Source organism: Myripristis murdjan, chromosome 9 (genome assembly GCF_902150065.1).
Source record: "Myripristis murdjan chromosome 9, fMyrMur1.1, whole genome shotgun sequence".
Taxonomy (NCBI): domain Eukaryota; kingdom Metazoa; phylum Chordata; class Actinopteri; order Holocentriformes; family Holocentridae; genus Myripristis; species Myripristis murdjan.
Genome location: NC_043988.1, coordinates 26,859,018 through 26,885,832, shown reverse-complemented (window position 1 = coordinate 26,885,832; position 26,815 = coordinate 26,859,018). Strand labels below are relative to the sequence as shown.

Here is a 26,815-nt window from a genome sequence, read left to right as displayed (position 1 = left end):
TGGCCTGTAAACACTGAAAACCTAAACTTAAAGTTGTCTGGTACTGTTAAGATTTAACAGCTTTCTCTGGCCTTTCTGCTACATAAGAGGCAGCACATCCAAATGGAGCACCTCTATAGCCAGTAAGACATGCATGCATCCACAGCTTTCTTGAATGAAATTAAGTACAAGTGTGTAATGGGAATCAAACAAGAGCAGAGATGTCAGATACAACCCGGGGCCTGTAAGCTCATCTCATCAGACCACTAAGATGTCCTGGAAGAAAAGGTGAAAAAAATTAACATATTTGTAAATCAAAATGTTCTTTTTGAATTGAAATATTTGCATCCAAATTATTATTGCCCATGTGTAATAAGAAAAAAAAAGAGGTTCCTATGATAAATTGATAAATTTATGAGATTTTTTTAAATGATCAGTGTAAGCTACAAATTGATTTATTGAAAATAATAACTCAGAACATAGCCTAAAACATCCATGTGTCGACTCGAGCTGTAGTGACAGTAGCAAAAAATGACCCGGCTCCTCTGGGGTCTCATTTGAATGAATGCAGCCCACTGCCTAATCTGAGTGTGGCACCACTGGATTATGAATACCCAATAGCTGGTGTGTGTTTGGTTGACTTGTTTCAAAAACAATCAAAATGAAATAAACAGTTGTGAAGAGCAGTTGACAGTCAATGGGACTAGTAACTAGAACGCAGAGTTGTCATCAAGTACAAATGCAAAAGTTAAGAACCTTGGACCTTGTGAGCATCAAATATAGTTCACAGGCCTGTGTTTGCAGTGAGACCTTGGTGTTAATTTGTGTTCATATGAGGCATTACACTTTACATTTTCTCTTCACTGGAGAAAAACATTTCGCAGCCCTCGTCAGTGAGGATGAGCCGCTGAGTGGACCTGTCACTGAGGATGCTGATCTGAAATGCCACGTACTGGCCTGCTTTACACTGCATCCTGCCTCCAGCCTGGAAGAGAGCAGTGAATCGCACCCTCAGCTCAGCTCTTTAGCTTTCCTTTTTGAATCAGAGCTGCCGCAAAGGCTCAGTGTCCCTGTGAGGAGGCTGGGAAACATGATCACACTGCAAACCAGCAGAGCCAGCATGCTGGAACTTGACAGATACGATGCACATAAACAATATGCCCAGTCTCTATAATCTGTGTGCATTGTTTCAGTGTCTACCTCTGTTGAACAGCATGAATTTGCTAAAACTCAGGATTGAACATTTTTATGCCTATATAAATAACATTTGAAGTTTATTTTGTTGAATACTCGCCTCAGGATGAATAATTGCATAAAACACTTTGAATTCTTAGTATGAAATAATAAATAATTTAATTTGTTCAGTTTTTGATAAATCTATTCATTCTGAGGGACATTTTTCATGCACAAATGTAGATTTGCAAAGGATTTAGCTCACTTTAACTCATTGCTAATGTCTTTACATGCTTCATAAAAAACACTAAAATTGCTTGCTGGCGTTTTGCAGGCCCATGTGTGCAACATTATATAGAGTCCGGCGGAAGTATCCGGAGGCAGGCTGCAGTGTGCAGGCTAGTTCTGTTAGCTGGGAGAGATGAGTGTCCCTTCGCTCTTTGCAAACGATCTCATGTGTACATCCGCAGAAATGTCTGCAGTCCAGAGTCTGAGGACGTTTGTGAACCAGCGACTGACTGCGGCTGCTGAGGAGATATGTGGAGTGTTTGAACAGACTTTACTTGTGTACGAGGAGGAGATCGAGCGGCAGCGCAGACTGCTGGACATCGTCCTGAAACCCGAGATCAGACTGCACAGAATAGGTCTGTAGCCGAAAAAATTGCATTTGTTTATTTTTATGTTTCCATTTTAAAATGCATTCCGATTGAGCTTGATCAACTGAACAATAAACCATAGGTCATAGTTTTTTTTTTTTTTTTTTTTTTTTTTTTGGGCCGCTGTGCAGTCGCATCAGTACTAACTGTGGTATTAATGCATTATGTACAGACTGCAAATTAGCAAAAACTGACGCCTGTTTTGGTGTTTTGATGATGATGGTGATGGAGAGTAGTAGTGGTGTGAATAAATCGATAAAGCAGACATTATCAGTCCAGTTGTGTCAAGTATTGATATTTGAGGTTGCAGCTTAATTTACATAGATGCACATTTGAGTTTCTATGAAGCCTGTTCACTTTAGGTGTTTTAACTGGAGCTGTTGTGTTACGTTCATGTCTCCATCTCTGTGCATATTAAAACACTCACAAACTGGTTTCTGCTTAGGGAAAAATTATTTTGCCTTTTCCAGGGTATTTTTTCCCCCTCTGAACTTAGAGATATCGTGATGCATCACAACTGATTATCTTACAATATACTGCATATAACAGTTGCCTTTGTTGTGATGCCATTGCTATTGTGGGTAACACAGCATAGTATTTACAGCATTTTCTTCCTCTTCAAACCAGTGAGTGTGCAGGCCCTGTGGATAGGGGGCAGTATAATCCCGAAAAAGACTACCCCAATCATGAGAGATATGTGTCATCATAGTATTGTATTGTATTGATTTCCAGTGAGACCCCCCTCTAAAGGGACAAGTGGACCCGAACTACGCCCCCTACAGCCTAACAGAACCAGCAGACCCCCTCACTGTAGGCCTGTGGCCTGAGCTGAGAGAGCCAGGTTATTCCTCGCTGTTTGCAGGATATCTCATGTCTAATCCAGTAGAAATGTCTGCAGTCCAGGGTTTGAGGACGTTTGTCAACTAGTGACTAAATGCAGCCTTTGAAGAAATGTTAGGAGTGCTTCACAATAGTAGTGTACTTTTCGTTTGTTAATGCCGCCAAACACAGCAAAGTATGCAGCATGTCTTTTCTTTTCAGGTGTCTCTCCATTCTCCTCTGAGATCCCGCCACTCAAGAGATTGCAATAGGTCAAAACATAATTATATGACAGGTGCACTGAACAAATGATGGAGAGATTTAACGCACTGACATAAGTATTATTAATGGATGTTTTTTTTGTTTTGTTTTTTTCCAGTATTCTCCAGTATTTAACAGTTTACAGGATGGAAAACTAATTTTGAACCAGATATTCACTATAGATCAGGAGGTGGCAGTGATGCACCCTTACTTTGTTTGCTAACAGTCATTAAAAAAGAATGAAGAAGAAGTCTGCTGGAGGTTGTGAAACATGTCTGTGTGAGCTACTTCACTGTTGGAAAATCTTGTTTTTCATGCCTATTACACCTTTAAAAAATAACCCTATTTACACCAATTGAGCAGTAGACCACAGCTGTTAAACTTTGCCTTGTGAGCTGCAGTTGAACTGACACTGTATTAATAGCTGACATCGGCTTTGATAGAGAGAGCTGGCCACAGTTTCCATGGATACTGCACTAATATATAAAATATAGGTCCATATTTAGTTGATCAAATGTCCCTTTTTCATACCACTGTTTTAAGAGTGCTTCCTTTGTCCTTCCCACAGACCCTCCACAGCCATCTGTGTGTAAGGACGAGCTTCGCCTTGACCAGCAGCACTGCACCCAGGAGAGCAACTCCATTCTGGGTCAGGAGGTCCCAGAGTCCCCACAGATTAAAGAGGAACAGGAGGAAGTCTGCAACAGTCAGGCAGGAGGGCAGCTTTTAGTGCAGCAGGAGGCCGATGTCCGCTCTGGAGAATCAGAACCACACAGTGACAGCTACCTCCACTCTCACAACCATCATGTAGCTGAGCGTGAAGGTTACAAAACATCCAGCTGTGGGAGCGCAGGATCAGCTCACAGCACTGATCCAAAACAACAAAACAGAGCTTACAAGTGTGACAGCTCCAGTCAAGAGTTTTCTGCCTCGGAAAACTTAAATACTCACACGAGAGCCCACACTGGTGAAAGGCCTTTTAGATGTGGCACTTGTGGGAAAACGTTCACACATAGGTCTGACTTGAAAAAACACACAGGAGCTAAGACAGGGGGAAAGCCTCTGAGATGCATATTTTGTAGAATGGGATTCAGCTGTCAGTCGAACCTCAGTAAGCATGTTATAGTCCACACGGGTGAGAAACTGTACACTTGCAACACTTGTGGAAAAAGATTCAGACGTGGCACAGACTTGACAAAACACATGAGGGTTCACACAGGCGAAAAGCCTTACAGCTGCATTCACTGTGAGAGAAAGTTTGCCTTCCATTCGGTGCTCAAACGGCACCTCCGAGTGCACACCGGGGAGAAACCTTATAAATGTTTTTCCTGTGGGAGAGAGTTTGCTGTCAGGTCAACTCTGACAAAGCACACCAGAATCCACACAGGTGAAAAGCCTTATAAATGCGGCACCTGCGGGAAAACCTTCACTCAAAACACAAGCTTGAAAAGACACATGAGGACGCATACGGGGGAGAAACCATACCGATGCACCACCTGCGGGAAAGGGTTCATCAGCCGCTCACACCTGAAGACACACCCCTGTTTGTTCACTCTCCAAATCGGCCCTGCTGTGTGGTGATTTCAGCGTTCATGTGGACTCCACAAACTGCATCCACTCTTTACTTCCACCCACAATTCATCGTCAGACTCTGCCCTTTTCTTGTCCCAGTTCAGCACCAAAACACTTAGTCATGCTCTTGTCACCTGAAGGCTGGACTGCTGCGGTGCCCTTTTCACTGGTCTTCCCGACAATTTCCAAAATAAACTCCAGGTGGTCCAGAACTCTGCTGCCTGCTTTACCACCCGCACATCACCTCCATCCTCTGCGACCTTCAGTGGCTCCCGTTATCTCAAAGTGTCCGTTTCAAAATTCTCCTTCTCACATTTAAAGTGATAGCCCGTATTCTTACCCATATACACTCCTGATCAAAAATTTAAGACCAGTTGAGAAATTGCAAGAATTTACATTTTGCACTGTTGGATCTTAAGAAGGTTCTAAGTACAGCTTCAAAATGCAAAAAGAAGAAATGGGAGTGAGACACACACACACACAAAAAAAATGAGTAAGCAATTTATTGCAAACAACCATTAAACTGAAATAGGCTGTTCATCAGCTGATCAAAAGTTTAAGACCACAGCCTTTAAAAGCCCAAATCTTTGCCAAAATGTGGATTCAGTGTCATTTTCTGTCAGGTATCCACACTGTCATGACCTCCTGATGGCAAAGGCAAAAAAGCTTTCTTGTTAATCACCTCAAAAATTCGTTTCGGCATGCTTGATGCTAGTGTTTCCAGGAGGCTAGTGGGAAGTTGCTCCAAGTGGTGAAGATGGCTTCACGGAGGGCATCCACTGTCTGGAACTGGTGTCCTTTTTTGTAAACTGTTGTAAATGTAAATGTAAATTCTTGCAATTTCTCAACTGGTCTTTTGATCAGTAGTGTAGTTGTATGTGCCTGCTTGCCTATGTGAGTGCCATACATCCACCAAGTTTGGGCCATTAAAACCTTCCCTGTCCTTCCCAGAATTTATTAGATAAAGACAGGAGAAAGATGAAAAATTGTTGTCAAGGATGCACAACAACAATAACATGTTTGTTATATTTTCACTTTTAGCGCTCAGATTTGCCAGCTGGTTTCCAACATGGTGGAACTGTTTTCTGGCCGTGACACACACTGCCACTCTATCACCCAATAGGTAGAAAATGCAATCGCAGCAAAACTTTAAAAGATATCAAAACGTTGTTTTAGACTGAGTATGAAGGAGTAGCAGGAGTTCATAAAGGGGCATGGTTTCATCATTCCATCCATAGATTCTCATTTTATGAAGAAAAAAAGCTGAAAAAAAATCATAAAAGACATTGTGAAGTTGAATAGTACAAATAATGTAAAAGGTAAGTTTCTAGCAGAAAGTAGGAGAGAAGAAATGTTGAAAAATCAGCTTAAAATGATTATAACTGGATTTACTGGTGCCAAAAATGACTTAAATTGTTTAAAAAATAACTGTAAAATTGTTTTTTTTTTTTTTTTTTTTTTTTTGTTTTACAAGGAACTGAAGTCAGAACAGGCTGGACATTTTAAAGTTTGAATGGTGTCAAAAGCGGAAACTGTGTAAGAGTTATAAGCGTAGACTTACCCCACTGTCAGACTGTGTACAACACATTCCACACAATCTGTACGGGGTATAATTAAAAAAAAAAAATGACAGCTTTTGCAACTTTTGTTTTTCTGTCAAAGTGATCAATCTCAGACTCATTGTCTTTTTACCCTTTACTCATTTCCCCTTTCCCTGTCATTTTAGTACACATTACAATGGTACTGTTAATAGCAAAATCACAGTAGGTCACTTGTGTGTGAAATGTGGAGATATTATAACTTCTTACAGGCCTGGCTCTGTCTAAGTTGCTGTAGAAAAAATCTGAAAGGCTGAAGGTCGGGCTCTGGCTCTGTCTCATCAGCGCCTTGGCCTAAACCATCATGTAAAAGTAATAGTTTAGACTTTGTTGTTGTCACTGTGTTCCTTATCAGCTGTGTAAAATGTTAATACATGTCACTATGCAGCAGCAAAGTACATGCTTCCATGTGCTTTCCACGCGCTTGCTGTGCACTTGGTGTTTGTTCATATATTTAATGCATTCAGTTGATGACAATTATGAATTATGAAAATATATGCACTTTTCAAAGCTTTTCGTAAATACCTTTAATGAGTATGCTATTATTGATGGTGGTTTTTATGTAAATAAATATATTTCACTGTCTTGTAAGGCTATTTTCTTGTGTAAGCGTCAGTATTATGAAGTGATGGCGATATAGTCTTGAAACAGGAGTTAATGCACCAAAAAAGACAAACAACAAACATGGCTTCCCAAACTGCGATTTACATTGACTTATGGATGAATGGTGGTGGCATATTACATTTACGATATTTGCCAAACAATTAACTTTTCGTTCAGCTCAAAAAACACAAACTGTCTGTTAGGTTAGAAAAAAAAAAAGTAGAGAATTGTCAACAATTCATGATCAGCCTGAGGTTATTTGATGTGCTAATGTTTTTTTTTTTTTATGGTCAATTACTATTTTAATATCCTGCAAGAGATTTTAAGGTCATACTGTTTTTATGGTATTTCCATCTTAAGCTCTTAGAGTGTGGTCATGGATGTGTGTTGATGAGTGCAAACTGTTTCCAGATTAAAGTTTTATGAACCATCAGTCATCATTCAGCGGGGGATTCTAGGCTTTTTAATAAGAGCAGACCAGAAGGGATTTATGGACGTGAGTCTTGTAGTTTAATTATTTCCTGTCTCATCACCGTCACAGTTTCAGCACATGCAGACTCGGCTGATAAAGAAAAAGCTCTATGATTATGGCACATTTGGCCACATCATCTTCCAGAGCTTTTTCTTTTCCTTTTCCTGAACTGAACAGTGTATATGAGAGAGAGTTAACCATCAAGATCTTTGTCCATTAATAAAATGATTGTGTCACCAGAGCAACAGGCAGCAGCCCACCGGGGCGTTTCCTGACCCTTCCCATTAAATCTAGATCCGCCTCTGGAGCCTATGCAGGTAAAACCTTGTGCCACTAGACCAAATTACAACTCTACATTTTCTTTTATCCTCGGCTTACAGTGACAATAAGACAACAGAAACCTATTATTTATTGACTTTGTTCATTAAGTCAACCAAAACACAGCGAGGCATATCGTCTTCTCTTTTTATACGTTCATGATTTCTCCCCGCCCTCCTTTGAATTCCCACCCCCCACAGGACGTGAGGGGTCAAAACATAATTACATGATGATTACAGGTGCAATTAATATATGAAAGGAAAGTTTAATACACTGATATGTATATATGACAACACAACAGCGCCGCCAAACCTTTAGCCTTTAGTTCTTCATCAGATGAGCAACATTTCTTCAGAGTAAATCATGATGCACTAAATGCTGGAAAATTCTTTTGCCACTCGATTAAGTTTAAATTCACTTTTAAATGCAAACTGGTAAAAGTGGAAGAAAATGATAGCTGCATATTCACCGATAGTCAGGTTTAGTGAGAACCAATATTGGAACAAAGACATTTTTTGTCAGCTTGCCTGGTGTTTTCCAATCCTGTGCCATCATGACCTGAGAGTCCACCCAGTTTCACTCCAGTCAAACACTGCAAACACCAGCTGATTACACTGCTTGGTGTTTGGCTGCACTGAAAGCCTGCAGTCTCCTGGGTCATAGTGTCAACATAATTGAAACACCCGAATGCAGACCAGTTTTGAAGATGTTAAAAAATTTATTAGCTCTGCTGAAAGGTGCATGATCCACTCCCTGAGAACTGTTATGGTTGAATGTATTTGTGTGTGTGTGTGTGTGTGTGTGTGTGTGTGTGTGTGTGTGTGTGTGTGTGTGTGTGTGTGTCATAGCCTAAATTACAAATAAACACATTTTTCTGATAGAATCAAAATGTCACAACTTTGGTCCAAGTAAAGTCCCTAAGGAAGTTAAAATTCTCCTCTCACACCAACACAAAACACATCTTTAGCACCACCTTGTGTTCATATGTGGCATTACACTTAATCCTTGCATTATATATTACCCTTGAATACACATGTGCAGAGATGTGGTTGTGAGAATCAGAGGGAGGTATAACAGGGAACATTTAAGGAATTTCAGATATGAATCATACTGATCACCTGCAACCAGCTCTGTGTAAAATTTGTGCATGTGTGTGTGTGTGTGTTGAGTTGGAAGACAGAGTGGGGTAAAAATCCTTTAAACCTGTCAGATAATTTAATTACATATTCAGCGATATAGTTTATACGCTCGGTTTATTTATTTTGCATCAAATCAAAGCATGGACGTCCTTAAAAACCAGCGTGGCGAGGCTCATGCTGCTCTCAGTGGCTGCCACTGTGGTGAAAGATGAAACCCTCCTCCGTGAGGCCTGCCCGCTGTGCGCTTGGACTTGTGGTTGAAGCTAACCACCTGAGAGGGCTCAGTTCTACCACCAAACCAAATGTGTTTTCATTGTGTTTCTCCCGCAGGGATGTTGGCTGCAGATCTTCTTTGGCTTAAGAAATCTGGCCGGAAAACACGTCCAACTTTTAGTTCAACTCTCATTATATGCTAATTGTGGGTTTGCTCCCCTTCTGTTCACTTACTCCCCCTGGCACACACAGTTTCTCCCGTTGTGTGTATCTGTTTCAGTGACACACGCAAAGGCTAACAGATTGCACAAGAGAGGATGCTAAGTCAAAACCAAGTGTGTTAACTGTTAAAAGTGCAGTTTATCATAAGTTTTGTTGCATAGCGAAATATAGAAGTGATGATTTAAAGTGACTGCAGACACCTCTCGACTGTTTATTTCATTGTTCTGTCTCTGTGTGTTTTCCTGCTTGAGTCTATCTGTGTATCAGTGAGACACTCTGGCGTTCAGAGCTGCAGTGGCCACGATGTCATTTCAGCCTGTTAGCAGCCCAGAGCTTGGCTCATAAATCATCTGTAGATGGCGTTTGCACAGCTGCTCACAACCCCTCCAACACACACACACATACACACCTATGATACACACACACACCATGCACCAACCAAGCATATGGAGACACAGACATAGCTTTCAAAAACCCAAACATTTCTTGTCCTCCTGGTTCTCTCATTGTAATTAGTAAATGTGTAAGAAATGTGATTTCATGGTTAATGGAAACAAAGACGGCGTTTGACCTTTCAGCTCAGCAGGATATCAGATATTTGTGGCTGACGATTCAGGCACTCGCATAAGGAAATGTGGTGTCACGCACACTGTGGGAAGGGCTGCAGCTCCCAGAGGTCAGTGGACATCAGTGTGGCCGCACATTGTTTCCACACTGGCGGCGCCGTTCACCTCAGATTTTCTGTTGATGAACTTAAAATTCCTGTTGCTGGCAGTCTTCTTTATTTGTTCAGCCACAACGACTATCACTGCTCATGTTAACTAGAGAGTTCTTGTATCTCATCCGAAGAAACTGCTGTGCTTGTGGAAGGATAAAGCCTGTCACTTCCTGTGAGCTGGAGAATTTTCCCCTAGAAAGGCCTGTTTGACACCCGGTGTTAAGAACATCACATCTCAAAACTTTCTTAACCTTGGACTATAAGTTGATTTATTATTTATTATTATGTTATTTCACTTGGTAATGAAGGGCAACACAAATTCACACATGTAAGAACTAATTCCTCTGTCCTCCAAACATGGTAACACTTTACGATAATGGCACTTGAACCGATCATATGTTAATAATTTGATGTATGAATTGTGATGAGTTGAGGAATATATCAATGATTAAATGATCAAGAACAAACAGCACTACTGCCTGAGCTTACTATCAGTAATATTTGTTGTAATCTTTTTGTACTAATTCCTTCTGAACTAACAGTATTAATTGATATCATATGTATTAATTACCATGTGCTTGAGTTGCTTGCCCTCTGGAACTGGTCACTACACATCTAGTTATATACATTTTTCATAAATTCAGTTTAGATACACTTTGTTTCCAGTGTGGGTTGGATCATTTTAGTTTAGTTTTTATTTTTTAAAAAATGTTGAGTTTTAGTTTAGTTTTTATTAGTTTCAGTGTTAATTTTAGGTTTTTTTTTTTTTTTTTTTTTTTTTAATCGTTATAATATGGGGGTTATTTGTCAGGGGCAAGATTTAAGAAGTTTAGAATAGATATTACAATATGAGCCCAACACTGTGTGAAGGGAGTAGACTCTCAGTCATGTTGACGTCCAAGTCTTAGTGAACATCAGCACCAACGCCTCCTCATGCTTGTTGTATTGATAAATTTGATTGATAACTGATAAAGACTAAAACTGAGGACATTTTCTGTATAATTTATTCTAACCCATTATTTAGATTTATAAGTACACAATATTGTTTTTTTTTTTTTTCTAAAGTCTAGTTTATATTTTAGTAACACTTCAACTAAAACACGTTAACTAAAATGTTTTTAGTAAGTAGTTTAGTTTTAGTTAACTACAATAACCTTGGTCATGGCATAATTATGTTTACAAATCATTAGTTAATACATAGTTATGCATTAGCTGCCGTTGTCTTCACCAAGGTGCACTCCCAGTTTCACTACCATGGGGCTGAGATGCAACAGCACCAGTCTCTCCACAACCTTCATAATGTAAGATGGAAGTGTCACAGGTCTGTGCAGCCTCAAGGAGAGATTGAACATGTGACACAAGACGTCCCACAATTGTCCTACGCAGGTTTTGAGCACCGTATGGCTAAAACTGTACCCAGACAGACATGTAGTCTACAGAGCTCTGTCTCCACCTGGGCTACAGAGAAGGACAAGAATCACATCTGTTGAAAAATTGATTTCCCTCATTCATCCTTTCCTTCCCTCTCCCTGTAATGGTCTCCCCCGTCAGGTTATGCCCTGCCACTTCCTCACGCCATCCCACACCTTCTCCATTGCATCGCTAGAAAAATCCTGCTCAGTCTGTCCTTTCATTTGCGTTTTTCCCTGATCTTGGACATCAGTGCTCTCTGTATCCTCCTGATCTCATTTAGCTCGCTTGATCTGATTCAGCAGAGATTTTATGTCTTTACTTGCTGAAGGCTTATTGCAACTAATTGTCCTGGATGCTGCCCTCTGGAAGGCACTGCAGATTTATCAAGACCTGTACTTCCAGACTTGTGAAAAGTTTCTACCCCAATGCCATAAAAGAGCTGAACTCTGCTGCATAACTCAGTGTCAGGCTTGTCTGTATCTTTCAACTAAATTCAACAAATCCCACTGAATGAACCAGGACCTACTATGGACTAGTGCAGTTTTACAATTTACATTTGTCTTTCTTATTTTATACTCATACATACATGCTTTATACAATTTATTTATTTATGTTTTTATTTAATTTTTTTTTTATATATATATATATATATATATGCACTTCATATGTATGTGTGTGTTTGGTGAATGGTGCTTGTGTGTTTTATTGTAGGTTACCGCTCAGGAAATGCACTAAATTTTATTGCACAGCTGTGCAATGACAATGAAGGCTTCCTATTCTATTCTGCTTTCTGTTCTGTTCTGATTGTATTGCGGAGTCAACCCAGTTGGTATCATCAGACAGACATGTGACCGATAGAGCATGCTCCAGTCTGACAGGTCCAAACTGTCCTGAAAAGCACTTAGTCCTGTAACCAGACCCTCACTGTCTTCCTAATGGCTGATTTAAATAGTAAATATGCGAGAAAAAACATCTGGATTGGATTTTATTTCCAGAAAAAATCTTGACTTGTGACTTATGGAGAGAAATCAGAGGCACAGCACACTACTGGGACTTTGTTAACTAGTGCAGTATAGGTAAATTTGATGGAAATTACAGAAATTGATTGTGTTAGGGAGAGGGATCTTTTCCACAGTGTTTGTGTCTGACATGAATGGCTCGGGTTAGGACCCATCAGCAGGGGGCCCTCAGTGGGAGGGTCCTGGGGCCTCCAGTTTAGCTCTTCCCTGCAGGGTCCCTGTCACCAGGAATTGGAATCACACCCATGGGCGCATTCAGAGACTCTCAGTTTAGATATGTACTCATGAATATAACGACACAAACACTCATAACACTGTGCTGTGTTCTCTTGTGCTGTTTGATGTTATTGTTTGAGCAGGGAGGGATGTCTCTGTCCTTTACAGCAGGCTGATGGCGACCACAGTGTCGTCCTGTTTACCAACTTGCATTCATTCATGGACAAAAGACCACCACCATGCAAAGGGGTTTTCACCAAGAGAGGGGCAGAGGAATCTGATTGTGGTCAAATGGCCTGGTGTTGCTCTGCTCTCCTGAATGTGATCAGCTGTTCAGCTTCCTCTGCCTCACTCACACTTTCCTGTTATTGTTGCATTTATTTCCTGCAAGCCTTGGAGCACGGAGACTCAAAAAAACATAAATAAATAAAACTGACAGCAGGGCTTTTATATATGAGTGGGAAAGATGTGTACTTGAGGCACACATGCCCCTCGCCAACAAGTGGATCTGCTTTCAGATGTAAAGCTTGCCGGGGGGCCAATCCATTGCATGAAAGGAGATGTAAATATGACACTGAATTTAAAGGAAGCTAAGCCCCAGAAATCTCAGCTAACCACCCACCCATCTGATCCATACCCCATTTCTGCGCTCCCCTATCCCAACATGTGGTCCCTCATCCCTCAAAACACTGCCATGAAAAGCATAATTAACAAAGATTATAGTACACAGTCCAAATATAGAATTAATAGACCCAAACACATCACTGCAAACAAGAAAGGGGAAAAACGTGATAAAAGGACAGTGAGTATACTTAATACAATCCTTACGTTAAAATACACAGAATGTATTTACAAGAACTGATCAGTAACAGAGGTCTTGATGTTTGCCTACAATGCCTGAGAAACACAGTTAGTTTTGTCACTTTTTGACATTATTCTGCTGTATATTGGCATTGGATACTGGTTACATCCATGAATGGCTCAAAAGTCCTCTGAAAGCTCGTATTTGAACAGCATTTGGAAATATGAATAAAGGTTTGAGGTGTGAAGGTAGCCAAATAGCCCTTTTCGACTACAAAAGAAAACCCAGAACTTTCCCCAATGTGCGACTCAGAACTCATGAAATTCTGGGACTGGCTTTTATTTCTGTTCCCGCTCTGCGAGGAAGAAAATGTGAAGGGTGTGAAGTGCGCAATCAAAAATGCTGCAGTTACACCACCTATGTCATTTTTCATGTGCTGTTGTGCAAGAGAAAACAATGCAGTAAAATGGAAGAGGTTGGTGTTTCGTCTGTGAGCATCGGACAAAAACATGATATGCCACCAGAGACCGGGAGAGTCGAGTCGATCTCCTGCTGAATAGCTTCTTCTCCCAAAATCCTCTTCATTTGTCCAACTTGCAGTTTCCATTGTTTTTGTTTTTTGGCTCTGGCTGCATTTAATGGCTGTGTTATGTTGTAGCAACCCAGTTTCATTGCAGTTCACAATGTAGTTGCAGAATTTAACCCTTTAAGCGCCAAAGTCGCAAAATTGCGACAAGCAGTGGTAGTAGTGCTGAGCGTAGCGAGAGCAGAGCAGAGCGAAAGAGTGTTTTTTCATTTACTCACGATGCCGAGAGGTCGGTTTACCGTCGACGAAGTACTTCGTCAGGTACTGGCTGACTCCGATTCCGAGGAGGAAGACATGCAGTTGTCCAGTGAAGCAGAAACTGACATTAGTAGTGACGGCGAGTCCGCGCGCCATAGTCCACAATCAGCACATTGTATAGCGGATGCTTCACCTCAGCGTGGCCGGGGTGGAAGCATTCTGGGAACGCCAAGCAGGGGACGTGGTCGAGGTGGCAGGGGGGCTCATAACACCGCAAATATGGGTGAATGTAGCGGGGATGAAAACAACCGCGGTTGTCGTGGCAGACGCGGGAGAAGCCGCGGGAAAAAAACTCCGGTGCCTAAAGGGTTAAATCTACTAGATGAATTCTCAATTTTTTTCGATAAACAATATTAAAAGAAACGTATTTCAATTAGAATTATATTTTGTGCCTGTAACATATCATCATACATCATGAGAGCCACAAAATCCACATTAGGAGGAAGGTGAGGTGGTGGATGGGTCAGTCTACATGATTTTCATCCAGGAAACCGAGTTCAAGTCTGAGGTGAGACCAGTGTTTCTACCCTTTTCCTACCCTCAACCAAGTGTTTTTTTTGTTTTGTTTTTTTGCCTAAATGTAACCTTTCCCCACCTGAGTATGTTTTACTGAAATCAACCCCTTCTGGAAGTAGTTTAGCCAATTCCAGTAAAGGACAATTTGTGTCCATGGACATAAATCTGTAGATTAAATTTCATGACTATTGTACAAATTCCTGTGAGACAGGGTCGGTTGTAGCCCTCTAATAATCGAAGGGCATGTTTTTGGACATCTCTGCTGGCTCCTCCTCAGTACTCCCAGGACTCCCAGATTGTAGTATCGACCCCAAGCGGGGCCGAAATTAGGTTCTCCAAACTTTATCTGGAACTGTGTCGTAATCTATAGGAACAATCCAGAATTCCCCTGTAATGTTACTCTTTTCTCCACACATGCAGCCACATACTCACCTTCTCATATACACCCCTGCTGACAATCAGACTGGACTTGCACTAAGCTGCACTTTACCCACTTTTATTCATTTTATTGACTACCTGACTCTTCTATTTATTTCCTTTTTTATTCCTCAACGTTTGTTATTTATGTGCGGGTTTGTTATTTATGTTCGGTACTTATGTTTGCTATTTATGTGTGTTTTGAAGCCGGGAGTGTCTGCAAAATTTCGTTAAGTTCTACATAATGACAATAAAGACTCTTGAATCTTGAATCTTGAATCTTGAACTCATGCCTTGCTAAGTTGCTACAGTAAAAAAGGAATAATAGAGATCTGTGGGCTCCTTTTCCCCCCTCCTTCCACACACACACGCACACACACAGAACAGGTCAGAAAAGCCACGGCGGGTCAGCTTCTTGCTCTCATTAACAACATTCTGTCTGTCAGTCTGTCTCACTGGGCCCAGCAGGTGGGCGAGGCCTGTCACAGCCTATGTTATCTGGCTGACGTGTCTTTTCCAGCAAATCAGTTGTTTCCATGTTAACATCATGGAAAGTGGATTGGACAGTGGTCACCTCTGGATATCCACCGGATGCCGTGTTGCTCTCTCAAGTCGGTGCCAACGCTGCTCTTTCATCACGCCGCCATCATTATGTCAGCCACACACTCAGACATTGCCTGGCTTTACCGCCTGTTGCCTCTGTCTATCAGCATCTCTCCCTTTCTTTCACACACACATAAAAGCACACACAGATCCATACACACTGTAGGGTTTATGTTTCATGAAAGAAAGTTGGCAAAGACCCCTGGGAATTTCCCCTGCTATATCATACTTTCCAACAAGGCTAGTGGGTCAGAAATGGATGCATAAAAAGATAAAAAGGACTCTGTATATTTAACCAAATTAAATAAAAGCTTAGATGGATTTGTGATGAAACCCCAAGCTCAAAACCGCACCTGCAAAATCCATCATGGTTTTCACAAGCTTTCCCTGGTGATTAGCATTGGCTGGAGCCCTGGCGCGCACTCCAAATCAAAACCATATTCATTTTGGCCCGACACGCTTGTGTGCTCTAAGAAAGTGTCTCAATCGCTAACCCCATGATTTATAAACGTTTATCTCACCACATTGGCCAAATCAAAGGCCTGGGAAAAAGGAACAAATTAACAGAAAGGTATTTAGCTTCTTTAAGAGACCTAATTTTGAGAACCGCAGTATTCATAAAGCCACAGTACATAATTACGTTTTTATAGCTGTATAAACTATTACGTTACCTTGTAATTTCATGGTTACACACGTAGCAATTTTGAGACCCTAGTTTTGCTTAGGCTTTGTTTGTTTGCATATTTTTGCAAGAAGTTATGTATTTTTTGGACAACCTTAATTTTAACTGGATGTGGGATTTTTTTTATGATACATTTGTTTCTAAAAGGTACATGTGACTACTAACAGCTCTCAGTCAGGGCCACCAGCAATAACCACACAACTCAGCATGACACAACGGCGATGCAATACATGCTGGCAGGCTAGGTGAGTGTATGCCATACGAGCCTTAAACTACTGATCTCACAGTATTGTTTTACATCTCATGAAGTGGTGATATGCCCTTTCATTTTGAAATAGGTGTGCATTAAGCTTGTGCTGGACCAAAACCAGGATTTTCATCATAACTACAAATGCCAGCACAGAAGGAACGGCCTCAAGGTGACAGACAAAACAAAGGACTCAGAATATTAAGCCCCACTGTATGTTTACTGTAAAATTTATCTTGATATATAAATAAATAAACAGTACCTCAATCACAACCTAATATCTCATCAGGGTCAAACAAAGACCTATTGCTGAAACATTGTCTTACGCATCTGAAAACTGGATGTGCATATACAGTAAATACTACCATATTGTGGCTAAATAGAGCAGCCAGTAAGCAAAAGATTACAAGATCAACCTCCACAACAGCCAATACATCTCTTATCACTGTTAAAGCGGACTCGAGCAGGATGGTGAACCCCCTCCTGCCCTTTGCTTTGACCCCTCTGGTGAAACTGTAACTGTGTGTCCCAGCAGGATCAGTAGAGAAATTAATTCCTTATTACACTGTAGGCCCTGCATGTGAAAAATGTCACATGCAGGCGGGTTAGTGGACCCAAATGCCAGAACAGAGGCAGGTTGCAGTAAGGAATACATTGATTTCATAACAAATGCAGGATACTAAGGAGGATGAGCAAACTGAAAGCTGAGCTGAAAGACTTAAATTCTTACTAGACTTTTTATTGAGACACAGGTGGTGAGATTGGAGAACATGATGGGAGCTGATTGGCTGGGAGAAAACTGGGAGCTGGGCAGGACAGATGAGACTAAACTCAGGGAAATTGTGGAGTAGCAAACAAGCAGGGCTGGGTCTGGTGAGACACGAGGAACACACAAAACAGGGCGAAAAAGCCAAAAAAATAGTGTAACACAGGCAAGAAACAGAGAAACACTGTAAAAAAAGGAGGAATCAAAAGACAAATGACAAAAACCATGCAATTCCAATTTTGGTGATTATCATATTTTAATCATGTTATGATTACCTGGCTCTTTATGAGCTGAGAAACCTTAGATTTGTGAAAAAGCCAATTAAATGAACTGAAAAACCTGCACTGGTCAAGCCAAAGACAAGGGTGTTTTTCTTAGTTTCTGAAAAGCTGACACATTGGAGACATTTTTCACTCAGCAATAACAATATACTGTCGTGACTGAGCTGTTCTATAGAAATCATTACAAGTTCAAACTTTATGTTGCAACTGCACCGCTGATGCAAATAAAAGAGTTATGCTGGAGATGATTGCTTATGAGCAAGCGGATGATTCATTCAGGCAGGCAAGTTGTTTTCAACATGTGCAGAAAACAATGTGCGTTGCACCGTCGACCCCATTAAACCTGAATTCAAACTCCATTTTTCATCAAATTACTGCCTCCTCATGCATATCAGGCTGTGTGTGCGCAACCGACTGTCTTAGCACATCACATTTCACATCCTGTGGCTCACTCACTCTGTCTTAACCATATATTTATTACAGAAATGTATTGTTTAGAGCCCAATCGCCCAGTTTTAGAGAGTAGGATTATTTATGGGAACACGCTGTCTTGAAGATGGTCACATTTAAAAACTTCCAATTCACTCTATTTCTTTGGGCTTCATGAATCAAACTGATGGAAATTCAGTGCATTTTACATTTCAGGCTTAACTGATGCTCTTCTCCGCAGCAACCTATAATCATTGCAATAGCGGGGAAAGCTTTTATTCTTACCTCACCAAATTTACAAGCAACCAATTGGAATGAGTGCATTAGTCAGGGCCGTAGCGCTCCTGCAGTATACCTGTGACCCCAGAATAATTTAAGTGCTCAGGAAGGAATATGAGCAAAGGAGAGAGATAGAGGGACATTTATTGAGAGCAATTAAAGTAAGTAGCGGAGAGGGGGTATGAGTCAGTATGGTGAAGGTGACACAATGTGCCTCTTTAAAACGCGACATTTCGGCAGTGACTGTGACATTCTAACTGGAGTGGGAAAGTCCCTCCACCACTCGGGAGCCAAAACAGAGGAGAGTGGAGTAATGGTGGCAGTCTCTCTTTGTTATCCTACCAATTCCCTCTTAGGCCATGGTGGCCTTATTTTGAACCCGCAATGTGACCACAAACTAAAACAATGGCCAGTAAGTGAATCTCTGCTGTTGCAATGATTCAGACTAAATATTGAGAACACAAGTTTTCACAGATCCAGGGTTGGAACGCATTAAAACCCAGGGATTGCATGGAGGTGTTGCTGGAGAAAGGAGACTGGAGGGCAAGGAAAATTCATCAGCGAGCTGTCAAAGTTTGTGCACATCAGTGGTGGGTGTTGGTATTTGATGGATTTTTTTTTTTTTTTTTTTTTTTTGATCTCAACAACCCTTTGCAGGGCTTGTGATATTACTGTCAGTTTCACTGGCTGTTATAGACATTTGCCTATTCATTTTAGTCCCAGACTGTTTTGCCATAGCAGTAACAGTCAGATACTCAAAGTTTGTGGCAAGAAAGATGTTTTTTTTTTTTTTTTTTTTTTTACACATTTTAATGTATTTCATATATGTGTATATGTATCCTATTGCATGTATGTATATGTGTGTAATCTTAATCATCACTGGTGTGGAGTAGTGTGTATGCATGACATTTACATCTCTTTTTGGAACCATTACACAATCATACACAGCACCCAGGAAAACAACACATTTTCAGGTCTCTGGAGCGACCAACAGTGAGTAGTCCGCTCGACCAGTAGGGGGCCCTAGTTCACTAGCTGTTTGGACACGAGTGAAGTGCAGTTTTGACTCGCCGAAAGTCAGAAGCCTCCTATACCCCAACCCCAACTCCCCACCTCCCACTCCCACCGCATCACAGGAGGAGAAGTTGCAGTAACTTGGTTTGTCATTTGGATCTGAACTGCACTTTACACACTGTAGATACATTTATATTTGAGATCAGACACTCGGACAGAAAAGAAAGAAAGAAAGAAAGAAAGAAAGAAAGAAAGAAAGAAACCAGATCTCACACATTCTAAACACAAACCAAATCCAGTTAAATATAGCTTGATTTAATGGCTGTGAATTAAGTATGCCCAGACTTACTAAAGCTACTCCACCTGGTTAAATTATGGGATTCTTGGGATTAGGTCATGAAGTGGCAGCCTTCGCACGTTGTCTTGCAGTGATGCCATCAGAGGAGTGTGTAAAAACAGCTGTGGGAAAGCAGAGGTGAGCCGGAGAGGTTGTAAATCTTCCTCAGCTCACAACGGTGTTGGCTTTCCAAGCGGGTGACACTACTTCAAAGAGAAAACCCTGTCTTCAAATGAACTTCTTGCCTTCATTGACACAGGTTTAGCTTGGCTGGTGTCAGTTTGTGTGTGTGTGTGTGTGTGTGTGTGTGTGTGTGTGTGTGTGTTTATTCCACAGGCTGACATCACTCGGCCACCAAGCTGGAGAGTGGGTGTCACAGTATGCCTGCTGCCTTTTGGACAATACTGTGTTTTGTACATGTGTGTATGTGTGAGTGTGTACCTGTATGTGTGTGTATGTATGAGAACCCACTCTCACCCTAATTCTCCTGAAACTCTCATCTCAAAGAGTTTAAGACAGTTTTAGACAGAAAACTCACTCTGGTAATTTCCATAATGTAATGTTTCACTGAACATTATTACATTCACATTTTACCACTGGTGGAGGTGGACGGGTTAAGGATGACAGGAGGCAAAAGATTCACACGAACATTGTCCAGAAGTACATTTATGAACACCTAATGATTGATAAAGCTGTTATTTTGCACCATATTCTGTCTCCTAATGAACTAAACTAAACGCTTAACAGGACGAACACAAACTAATAGCTAGGAAATGGCTGACAACTAGTGCAAGTTGTATGCTATTATATAGTTATTATGTAAACAATTCCATAAATAAGTCTAACATAAAATAATTGTAGTAACAAATTGCAGTTCTTCTGACAGAAATACCAGGAAATTTAAGTCAGTAAAATTATAAACTGCGGGATACTTTTACTGTGTAGAAGGGGGCCTCTGTGTTTTGGAGACACTGAATCAGGAATTTGGTTAATATATGTATGCATTAAATGTACATGCATATTTTGCATGTAGGTTTTTTTTTTTTTTTTTTTTTTTTGCAACACAGCTGTTGCTGTACAAAAATAAGAATATGTTTTCTGTATCTATTTCAAGCAATTTTGCCTGTTTGCAATTACCAGTATCCCGAATTTGGAAAAAGTCATAACATCCCTGATGATTAGAATTAATAAGGCAGCAAATGTTCGTAATTGCTAGGAATGTGAAAATGTTCCGCCAAAGTGACTTAACACTTAAACAACTCTCCGATCTTACTTCCACTTACTGGGAAAGCAATCTGGGCTAGTCACGTGTTGTGGGACCTGCAGGGTTTGAACATTCCAGCAACGGCAGCCCATTTTCAATATCTTTCTGTTATTACTCTCTTCCTTTATGGTTTCTGTCTCTCTCACCCTTCATCTTTCTACTTTACCACCAATTTTTCAACCCACCCCCTCCTCCCGCCTCGCCACTGTCCTTCCTCTCCCATTCCTTCCCCGACTTTCTTCCCATGTCTCGTGTTGGCTGTCTTTCCGTGTCAGAGACTAAGCAAACACAGTCGTGTGTGAGTGGCCTCATAACTCCACGTTCCTCAGAGAGGAGCTTTCAGACGGACGCAGCTGCTTCTTCATTTGTCGACCATGTTCAGCATTCTTCAGATATCTCAAGGAGGCTCCTGGGCTTTTTCTGTGTTCTGGTTTGACCTTACCTGTGCCCTGTAAAAGGCTACAAGGAAGGGAGGCTAAAGTCAAACATATATACCAGCACAGTTGCTTAAGTGGGCAGCTATCTAGCTGAGCATATGACTCAAGGAAAGTTTTGTAGGTATTAGGTTACAGTCAAGACGCCGTGAGAGCGAGAGCGAGAGAGAGGTTGCAACAGTGGGAACGCTAGCAAAAAAAAAAAAAAAGAGGAGGAAAAGCAGGGCAATAGAGCAGAGAGCAAATGGTCTATGTGAGTGTGAAAAAGAGCAAGTGAGAGAGTGAAAGAGTAGTAAGAGAGAAAGAGGGAGGGAGAGAGAAAGTGAGAAGACCTGTCCAGGCTGGTCCCATGGCTAACACAGACATCAGCGGGAAGCCAGCATGTGTTTTCCTCAGCTTGGCCAAGGGGGCTTTGCACTCCCCCTTCTCCTTCCTCTCCCCTCTTTGCAGTCCCCTTGACCCCTCCACTCCTTCACCCTGCAGGCGTGAATCATCAGACACACACACACACACACACACACACACACACACACACACACACACACACACACACACACACATCTCTATTCACCCCACTCCCCTCCCCTGTCTCTCGCTTTCTCTTCCTCTTCTTCTTCTCCTCTCCTTCCACACTTTTATGGTTGCTTTCTCAGCAGTGGAGAGGCAGGGGTGCTCTCTGTCTTTCTCTCTCTCTCTCTCTCTCTCTTTCTCGCTGTATCACTTGGTGTGTTTCTTGGTGCATCTGGTGAACATGAGCTGTGGAAAGACAACAGACAAGTAGGGATAAGTGTGTGGGCGAGTATGTGTTGCATGTGTGTGTGCGGGCGTGCATGCAAACGTGCGTGCATGTGTGCATACGCATGGAGGACAAAGACAACTGTATGCCTTAGTCAACTGAAATGCCTCCAGAAGTGTTGCCATATGTGCATTTCCTTCTATCTTGACGTTGCGAGAGCCACGACACTCGAATCGAAGCTTCCTGTCAAGACGCGCTGAGATCTCTCCGTCTGCTCCGCCAGTTTATAAAAGTACTTGACAGTTCAGAGGGTGGCAGTCATGTAACCTGATGGTCACAGGTTTGATTCCCTAAACAGTCAGCATTCACATCCGTACAACAATTGGACAGAATTACACAGAAACTATGTGTACTGAATGACATGTTTAACTTTAACAAGGTTGCATCATGGGACTGCAACACCTTGTGTATTGGTCACCACTGCCACGGCCTGCCTTGTGAGTTGATGTTACTTTTAGTGAGTCTGTTTCAGGTGCAAAGTAATACTGGTGGAAGGACGGATGGAAAAAGGTGCAACGAAGCAGCACAGTGCATCTCATGCACAGTTGGGATTTGATCATGGGAATTACAGCAAGCTATAGCACTGTCTGCCTTAATGTTTCCTTTAAAAGGCCGTAAAGCTTTGTAAAATAATGATAAAAGATATTAATACACTCTAAAAACTGCTGGGTTGTTTCAGTAACCCAAATGCTGGGTTGAGGCAGCTGGGTCATGGGTTGGGTGACTTTGACTCAACTTTGGGTTAAAAATGGTGACCCAACGCAATGGGTTGGAGATGCTTGCAGCCAGCCAGCCTTTTTTGAGCAGAGGCCGACACGACTTGACCAAGCAGCATGCAGCAGCATTGCTCCGGGTCCGGGATGTAACTGAAAATGGTAAGATAGTGAAACTACAACTAATTTATTTTACTGTCAAAGTGAGCTAAAAAAAAAAAAAAAAAAAAAAAAAAATCTACCAAATAAACAAACATTTTGTCTGTCTATGCTGTGGATGTACAGCCCCCTAGGCTAGACTACTAGGTTTGATGGTTAAAGTGTTTATTATGTGAGCTAAACAGGCTCCAAAGATTTCAGCTACCTCTGGCTCAATGGTTCAAGTTTTCATGATTTTAAAGTGGAAAAAATAATAAGTCCATGAACGTTACTGAGTTTTTTTTTTTTTTTTTTTTTTTTTTAATTTGCAATGTACAATTGTTTGCCAAAAGAAAGTTTGGTATGAGGATCGTTAATGTGAAATGAGGGTGGCACGGTGGTGCAGTGGTTAGCACTGTCGCCTCACAGTGAGAAGGTCGTGGGTTCGATTCCCACCCAAGGTCCTTTCTGTGTGGAGTTTGCATGTTCTCTGCGTGTCTCCCACCATCCAAAGACATGCAGGTTAGGTGAATTGGAGAAGCTAAATTGTCCCTAGTTATGACTGTGTGTGTGAATGTCAGTGTTTGTCTGCCCTGCGATGGACTGGTGACCTGTCCTGGGTGTTTCCTTGCCTTCGCCCTATGAGCGCTGGGATAGGCTCCCCGGCAACCCTAGTGAATGAAGATGAATGAATAATTCATTTTAACCCAAATAATACCGATAACCCAGAATTTGGGTTGTATTTTCAACCCACTTTTTGGTAAGTTTAACCCATCATTATAGTCATTGCTACCCATTTTTTGGGTAGAAAACATAACCCAACATGCTGGGTCAGACCAATAACCCAACTGTGCTGTGTTAAAACAACCCAGTGTTGGGTCGGTCCCTTTTTGACCCAGCACTTGGTTACCAAAATAACCCAAATTGGGTTGTTTTTAACCCAGCAGTTTTTAGAGTGTAGTATAAATGATATAAATATTGTAATTTAAACCCTATTATGTAACTGCGGAATTGAAGAAAATACAGTTATATTTTTGTCTGAACCCGACCTGAGCCTGACAGGTTCCTTACCCGAGCCTGAGATTTTGCTTGTCCTCCATTACTACACGTTACATTTACCACCTGAAATAGCCTACGTGTTGCCTTCAGCGTCATCACATAAACTCCAGCATTATACAGGACGCTGACCAGAACAGACAGTAGGTCCATCATTTTTATATTTTTCACACTAGAGTTCCACTAAAATAACACCGACAGGACTGAACCCGACCCAAACCCAAACATAATTTCTAAATTTTTGTCCGAACCCAGCCTCGTCCATCGGGTTCTGTAAGACTCGGCTAATGCACTTCAATGCGACATCTCTGCCAAAAAAAATTACCTTTTAAGAAAACCTATAATGTTCAGTTTTTGTTGACACTGTGGAGAAATGTGTTAATTATGACTACATTATGTTCAGAAGTGTTTCTAATTTTTTGTCCTCCCTATTTATATACTTGAAGGGGGACAGAATAGTAGAAACACCTCTAAGTAAAATGCAGTCCAGACCAACAGCACCACTAACTATGAGCTCAATGCTAAATATATAATTGAATTAACACTTCTATTACTGTGACAAAAATCTTAAAATATAAAATATATATATAAAATATGTTTGTTAAATGACCACCTAGCCTCATTTAACAACTCCCCACCCCGACCACATTATCTTGATCACACTAGACACACAGAACTCTCACAGACACACATACAGTTTTTCCTGGATCTCTGTTTTTGTCTCTTGTTTACACAGCCACCAGTTGAACTCATGTTGTACTCCTCAATCCTCAGTTTGTTTTTGCCCATTTTGTTTGGGTGATTGTCTATGCCTTACTTTGGTTAATCTCTTTTATCTGTTTATGTATCTCTGTACTTGTCTTCACCTGTTTTGTAATCTCTTTATGGTGCAAAAAAACCTCCACTTCACAACTATTGAGTTTTTTTTTTTTTTTTTTTCCCTGTTAGGAGTCTGGTGCTCCACCCTCTTTAAACTTTCATCTGGGCATTCTTGACTTCTCTCAACTTGATCAATCTCTCTGTGTGATTTGATTTCTGTGTGTGCACACGGCCCTGCAGTCCTATGCCCGATTATGGGGACTGGTGGGGTGTTTACCTATGTTAGGATCAACTGGCATGTGCTTTCAGTTTCCAAGGACTGTGGGATTCATCATTATAAGAACACAGATGCAAACACATCATGAAATCGACACAGACTTTCCTTAGGACCTATCTTAAGAACAAATTTAAGAAAGAAAAAAAAAAAACTTAGGAAGATATTGGTGAATGAGGCCCATTGTTTTTATTTTCACATAGGCTGCAGTAATTTTGCACCACAACCCACCGGCAGCTTTTGAAGTAACACACCAACAGTAGATTATTACCTTTCAAAGGCTGGGATTTTCTTTGTGAAGTACAAGGGGAAGAGATCATGGTGGCTTCGGCGAAATGTACGTTCAGTGTAACAACCAGTGTCCACGACTCTGAACCAAGTCTATTCCAAGCTGGCTCCTGCACTTTGACCCCTCCAGCTGCAGCAACATGTAAGGTCTCAGGACGTCTATATGTGGTGCAGTCGGCCCTGTGTTATTACTCTGTGGTGTAAAGTCATTTCTATGTTGAATTCCCAAAGCTTTGACTTTTGAGTTTGCACCAGGCTGGATAAGATACTCTTCATCTTCTGTCCTCCACGTATTTAAGTTCAACGGTCCTCTAATGCTGGTCAGAGAACAGTTTGCAGCTCCACCTGAAGGCAAGTGCTGGATGTAAAGTACCCGTGAGTGACCGCTGGTTTCATCAAGTAGTCAATTCTGTTTACACCATGTGTAATGGGAACACCTGATGCTCTAATTTACTGAAATGAAATACAGTCTGAAACGTAAATATAAGAAGGTTGTATTGGTTTCTGTTTGAGGCAGTCTGGTGGTTTGTACTTTCAGCACACCTACAAAGCAGCACAAGCCACCGACCACATCTCTTAAATCTCTGGCCTCACTCTGCCTGAGGTTTCCCCTTGAAGTACCTTCGCTAGCACCTTGCAAGCCACAAAACACTAACTGACTTGGGGAAGTGACAAATTGAGGGGTTTTGGCAGTCAGCTGGCGGTAGAGCATTTCTGTTTACATGGGTGGATCCCACAGAACCACAGACATGTCTCCGACAGCCAATAGGAGAGCAGGAGAGGAGGGAATGGCGGGAAGAGGAGGTGGGGTGGGGAGAGAGAGAATGAGAGAGAGAGAGCGAGAGAGAGAGAGAGATGAAATTGCAAAGGGCGGAGGTTTTTTGCCAAGATGTAGGAATGTACTGGCATTGTATTCAGGTGCCAAGTCAAAAGCAGAGCACACACACACACACACACACACACACACACACACACACACACGTGCATAAAGCTTGCCTACATGTTTATCATTAAACAATTATATCGCCAAAGTGAAAAACATTTGTTGTGTAGTTTTGTTTGTGAAAGACCTGATTTCTATTACCCATGCAATTTGCATTATTTGTAAAATTAAAATGTGCCAATCTAAAAAGTGATGTCAGCGCTGGTCTGTCTGATGAATGTAAAATATGGCTTTTAGATTAGGCTTCTTAAAACCAATAACTTGCTGAAAGGCATTGTCTTCTTTCAGTGTCTTGAGCTGCCTGTGGAGTGAGGCTCAGATTTCTTGGCTAAGACAAAACTTTAAGACAGTCTGACAGAAATGTCTGAGAGAGGGGAAACCTTATCCTGCACATGTCATTGTAATTCAGAATTATTATATGATTTTGAGGGTGGAGAGCACAGGGCTATGGAAACACTGAACTCAATGGCAGGGCACACAAA

The 26,815-nt window shown here is 41.3% G+C and overlaps 1 protein-coding gene across 1 annotated transcript; it reads left to right on the top strand.

Annotated features, from left to right (window-relative positions):
• The first annotated feature begins 1,533 nt into the window (after positions 1–1,533).
• On the top strand, positions 1,534–4,794 carry LOC115365146 (zinc finger protein 501-like). Its single transcript, XM_030059973.1, has 2 exons — positions 1,534–1,796; positions 3,457–4,794. Exons 1-2 carry the CDS (start codon positions 1,574–1,576, stop codon positions 4,467–4,469), a joined length of 1,236 nt encoding a protein of 411 aa, XP_029915833.1. The 5' UTR covers positions 1,534–1,573; the 3' UTR covers positions 4,470–4,794.
• The last annotated feature ends 22,021 nt before the right edge of the window (positions 4,795–26,815 follow it).